The sequence below is a fragment of the Arachis hypogaea genome, chromosome 12 (assembly GCF_003086295.3).
Source record: "Arachis hypogaea cultivar Tifrunner chromosome 12, arahy.Tifrunner.gnm2.J5K5, whole genome shotgun sequence".
NCBI lineage: Eukaryota > Viridiplantae > Streptophyta > Magnoliopsida > Fabales > Fabaceae > Arachis > Arachis hypogaea.
The window spans coordinates 109,984,318-109,990,317 of NC_092047.1; the positions used below are offsets into that span (position 1 = coordinate 109,984,318).

The 6,000-nt window shown below is 29.8% G+C and overlaps 1 protein-coding gene across 1 annotated transcript; it reads right to left on the bottom strand.

The window, feature by feature from the left end:
• Positions 1 to 2,916: 2,916 nt before the first annotated feature.
• Positions 2,917 to 5,721, bottom strand: LOC112728204 (cytochrome P450 83B1). The gene is made up of 2 exons (XM_025778247.3): positions 4,705 to 5,721; positions 2,917 to 3,696 (listed from the first exon to the last, which is right to left on the bottom strand). Exons 1-2 carry the CDS (start codon positions 5,602 to 5,604, stop codon positions 3,064 to 3,066), a joined length of 1,533 nt encoding a protein of 510 aa, XP_025634032.1. The 5' UTR covers positions 5,605 to 5,721; the 3' UTR covers positions 2,917 to 3,063.
• Positions 5,722 to 6,000: the final 279 nt, after the last annotated feature.

Genomic DNA, 6,000 nt, shown 5'->3' on the forward strand with positions numbered 1-6,000 from the left:
GGGGGTGGGTTTGGGGTGTTGGGGGGGGGGGAGGAGAGATGCTGGGTGTGGGGTGGGGTGGGATTTTATTTTTTTAATATTATTTTTATTAATAGTTAAGGGTAATTTGGTCAAAAAATATAATTGAAGTAGAAAAGGACGATTTTATAACGTTTTATAATGTTGGGGATGATTTTAATAACAAAAAAAGTCAGGGACGATTTTGATTTTCACCTCAAACCTTAGGGACAAAAAAAGTACTTAACCCTATAAAATATTATACCATGATTTAATTACATATGTTTTAAATGATCATTCACGAGATTAATATAAAAAATAATTATTTTTATAAATATAACATTGTGTAATTAAATACATATATAAAATTGTTTTATACATATCAAAATTAAATTTATAAAAATATCTCAAAAAATATTACAATAACCTTAGAAGTGATGTTCTGATTTTTAATCCATGAGTAAAGAGTAAGGAAGTTTCTGGTCAGATATTGTTGATCTGAAGAAAATCGATCGAGAGATGTCTAGTAAGGATCTTTATGCACTATAAAAAAAATTAGTTCTTGCCATGCTTTTAAAGCGTGTCAAAGATGCGAAAAAAGCGTAGCGATAACTTTTCATCATGTTTTTTGAGTTATCGGTACGCTTTTGAAAGGATCACATCCGCGAGTGTAATAGTTGTTCTATCACCACGCTTTTATCGATCTATTGGTACAATTTATTTTTTGCCACGCTTTCATCTATTGTCACGTTTAAGAAAAGTGTACATACAGCAACGCTTTTAAAAACGTGCCGATTGAGTTGGTTTTGGCTACCCTTCGAAAACGTGTCGATAGGAGACATAAAGCGTGCCTTGCCAACTAGAACCTTTTGCGACGCATTCAAAGCGCGGCTTATTCCTTTGTCAAACTAAAAAAAGGGGAGAAAATAAAAAAAAAAGTATAAAATGAATTGATTTTTTATTTAATTACATGAGTTATTTACATGCTACAATTATAGTTAAAAAAATTAATTATATAACAATTAATAATTTAATTCCTAATGACTTTCTCATACTTCAAATTTTGTAATTTTGTGTGATTATCTTCTTACATTTTGCTTCAATCTCTCCAGTTTGTGCTTCTTTAGGACAGGCTCAAGGAAAGTAGAATTGGGGCTATAATGTTAGGACTAATGCTGCTGTTGGGATAGAAGAGGACCATGTGTGCCTGTTGTTCTCTATGGTCATATTTTTGAAGTGTAATAAAAAAAAAGCGTGGCCGAATCTCTAATAAATCACCACCCTTATAAAAGTATACCATTGACCTCTTTCGACACGTTTTTGAAGCATGGCAAGAAAAAGAGTGGCCAAATCTCTAATCAATTACTACCCTTCTAAAAGCGTGACCATTGACTTTTTTTTGCTACTCTTTTAAAGCGTGATAAGAAAAAAAGTATAGCGACAAACCTTTTTTTTGTAGTGATGGAATGTGTGCAACTTGTAGTGGGAGATGGCAATAAGACTACGTTTTGGAATAACAGATAGGCGAGAGAAGAGGTGTTAAATGATTTATTTTCAAGGTTGTTTATGCAAGCTATTAATAAAGATTGTGTTATTAGTTAGTGTGAGTTGTGAAATGGCTTGTCGTAAAAATGGAGTTTGCAATGGAGAAGACCGTTAAAAGTATGGGAAGAAACCAACTTGCATGACTTTCGACAGATTTTGCTAAGAGTAGGCTTTTTTTTATAGAAGAAATTGACAAGTTATGCTGGAAATATGACAGTAGTGGAAAATTTTTTCTGAAATATTTTTTACAAGTTTTCTATAAGAGTAGAGGGAAAAAGGAGGAGCCAAATATGTGCAACGTTGCGAAGAACTTATGGAGAAGTTTTGTGCCACCTCGTGTTGAGTTGCTGACTTGATTTGTTATCTTGAAAAAACTTAATACTAGGGATAAACTTAGTAAATATGATATCATTGATCAAGCTTTTGCGTTTTATGTATTCTGTGGAGTGAAAGTGGTGTTCACTATTTATTCTTTGCTTGTGACATATCTTAGAGGGTCTAGGGTAGTTTTCTGAACTCCTTTGGGGTCGTATTGGGTGTGGTCAGGAAATTACAAGGACTGTTTTGATTTGTGGACAATATGTTATGTGCCGAGAAGATTGAAAGTGGAGTGGATGATCTTATTTTTTTTTGCTTGTTCTTCTTTTTTTTATCATCATTATTATCTTTTTTTTTTATTTATTTATTTTTTTTTTTTATCTTTTCAAATTTCTTCTTATTTTACTCTCTTAACAAGAATAAGAACTAAAAAAAAAGAAAAGCACATAATACTGCAAAATTATTAAGAAGGGGATGAATCTACATTCATTCAACTAGAAGAAAGAAAGAAATAAGAAAAAAAAAAAGAAAAAATGCAGCATTAAAGAAGACATTTTTGTGCTTTTGTAGAAAAATTTCGGCGTAAAAACTAAGAAATTTATGTGTTAATGTTAAGAAATTTCGATATATTTTTATTTTGATAAGTTTTGCATAATTCAAAATTCTTTTTCTTTCTCTTACTCATCTTCTATTACTTCTTCTTCTTCATCTTCTTCTTATTTTATTTTCACATAATTCTTCTTGTTTCATTCTCTTAAGAGGAATAAAATAAAAAAGAAGAAAAATCAATGCTGCAAAATTTTTAGCAAGAAAAGGAAGAAAAAAAATGCACTAATAACAGCAGCAATAAAAGAATGACGATGAAGAAAAAACACACGAAAAAAAAGAAGGAAGAATACGAAGAAAAAAGAGGAATGCGAAGAAAAATGAGGATATGTTTATATTAGTGAAGCACGCATGTGTATACGTTGCATATAGTAAAAGTAAATAAGACTTAGTTATAAAAAAAACTTAGATGTGTAACAGAACTGTGTACGAGTAAATAAGAACAAGGCCTTTCATCTCAACAACCACACCTCCAAACTTTGCAAATTTGATATAATAATTATTCACATGTAAAGCTCCAACAAGCAGCACCTAAAGGCCAAATTATTTAATTTATTACAATCATCATATATGATAACCTTATTATTATTACCATTATTACATGAAGGGTTTTGCAAATAGGCAAAGAGGATTCTTCTTATGTTGAACAAGTCCAGGTAAGGCTTCAGTATCAATATCTTCCTTTTGAACTCCATCTGGCAACTCCCAATCAAAGCAATAAAGAAGATTAGCAAGTATGAGATCCAATGCCGCAATTGCCATATGCATCCCTGGACACTGTCTCCGACCAGAACTAAATGGAATCAAATCAAAATCTTGTCCACCAACATCTATGTTCTTGTCTAATAACAAGAATCTCTCTGGATAAAACTCTTCTGGATCCTTCCACTTCTCAGGGTCTCTATGTATAGCCCATGCATTTATGTACACTAATGTCTTGGATGGAATTTCATAGCCATCAATGATGCTAGCTTCTTTGGTTTCTCTTGGTAGAAGCAATGGCAATGGTAAATGCAACCTTAGTGTCTCTTTTATTACTGCCTTGAAATAGGTCAACTTTTGAATGTCATCTTCTTCTAAAAAATCTTTCTTGTTGTTGTTGTTGTTGCTTCTTAGTGTGGTTCTAATTTCTTCTTGAACTTTCTTCAACACTCTTGGATTTTTTATTAGAGCCGTCATTGCCCAAACACTTGTAGCTGCTGTTGTATCTGTTGCTCCTACAAGCATGTCCTGCCAAAGGAAATTCAATTTTTTTAAAAATATTTTACCAATATCTAAAAATGCAAAATCTGAAAAATGCTGCTTTTTTTTTCTTCATATTATATATATTTAATAAATTCTAGAATGTAAATAAATTTTTCCAATAATTAATTAACACACTAGAATTTTTACATTCTATTGTTAATTTTTGTATACGGACATTTATATATGCACACAAGAATAAGTATAAGGTTTAATTATTTGGTGAGTCTTTATAGTTTACTAAATTTATAATTAAACTTTTATATTTTTTTAATTAGATTCTTACATTATTTTTAATTTTATAATTTATTCCTTGTCAATGTAAAAAATATTAAACTTAACAAAATATTTATTTATAAATTAAAGATACCTACAATTAAAAATTTAATTAGATTTTTTATTATATATTTTTTTGTGAAGAATATTTTATTAATTTTAATATTTCTAAAATTAAAAAAATCTAATTATAAAATTAAAAATAATGTAAGAATTCAATTAAAAAATAATAGAGAAACCTAATATGTATTCATATTATAAAAAATTTATACGCAAACAAGTATCTACGTATTATAAATAATGAGTAATACTAAGAAGACAATAACAAATATATTTATTTTATTTAACTTAACATCTATAATTTTATATATTTAATATTTATAATTATATATTTATTATATATAAAAATATCTATTTATTTTAATAATAAATAAAAAATACAAAATAAAAAATAAATGCATTAAGCCAAAAAAAAAAGTTAGAACTCTTTAAATTTCTCAAATTATGATTTTCAAGCATTATACTAAATCATTATATTAATGCACTCATGTTTAAAGGTGTTCTATATGAATATTAATTACATATTAGCAAAAAAATTATTCGTCACCTAACGGTTACAAATAATCAGCATGCTTTCATCTATGTTATTGAAATAAAGATATATATTCATCAAAATTTAAGAGAATAAATAAGGATATAGAGGGAGAAAAGATTTCAAACCATGAAAATTGCTTTGATGTGATCATAAGTAAGGTCTATGGAAAACCAACGTTGTTTCTTCAACTGAAGCAACACATCAATCATATCCTCTTCTTCCGGATTAGTCTTTCTATTTGGATCCATGTGTTCATCAATCACCTCTTGATAGAACTCATCCAACTCCTTAAAATTCTCATAAAGACGTTTATTCAATCCATTGATTCTATCAATCCAACCCAAGAAAGGAATGTAATCCGAAACAAAGAAGCTAGTGAACATTTCTTCACACTCATTTAGCATACTATGAAACCTACTCCTTTCAGCTCCTTCATCATCATACCTTCTCCCAAAAGCACTTCTACAAATGATAGTGCTAGTGAGAGACATTAATGCATCATTCAAATTTGTTACTTTAGAAGATGAGGCATGTTTGGATATTTTCTTTAACATTTGTTTTACCTCAAAGTGTCTTATTGAGGAAAAGCTTGAGACACGCCTAGCACTTAGGACATGTGTAACACTTATTTTTCTAACTTCTCTCCAATAATCACCACATGAAGAGAATGCAATATCTAAGCCATTATAGGACAATTTTTGTTGGCCAAGTAATCTTGGTCTTCCACAAAATTCATGATCATGGTTTTTTAGTACCTCTTTGGCAAGTTTTGATGAGGAAATGATAATGGCAGGCCTTAATCCTAATTGAAGGGAGAAAATTGGGCCATATTTCTTGAAGAGTTGACATAGTTGAAGGTGAAGAATGGTGTTATCTAGTTGATGAAGGTTTCCTATTAAGGGAAGGCCTCTAGGACCAGGAGGAAAAGATGGATTATTCTTAAGAGTCCTATAGAATTGGAAGATGAGAAATAGAAACATAGGTATTATTGCTAGGTAGAAAATTAGAAGTGGTGGTAACTCCATTTTCAATAATATAAATGAGATATTAAAAGTTTAGCACTCTCAAACTCACCAACACTCACAAGAAAAAAATAGAGGAGACAAGAAGCTTTTCTTCAATACATAAGTTAAGTATATATTATATACTCCTTACAATATTGATGCCTTTATATAGGCCAAGCTAGCTTAATAAAATAATATATCTATCATAATTACTAAGAATAATGCTTTTACACAGTGCTTATGGCCAACTTGCAATAATAATAGAGTTTGATTTGATTGAAAACATTAGTTGATCTGTCAAATTTGTTTTCTAAATATGTGTGGTCATGATAAACTTGTAACCATTCTCAATGGGATAATTAAGCTTGATGTATATATCGACGATGGAACACGTGTATACTCAACTTTCTTTGAGTT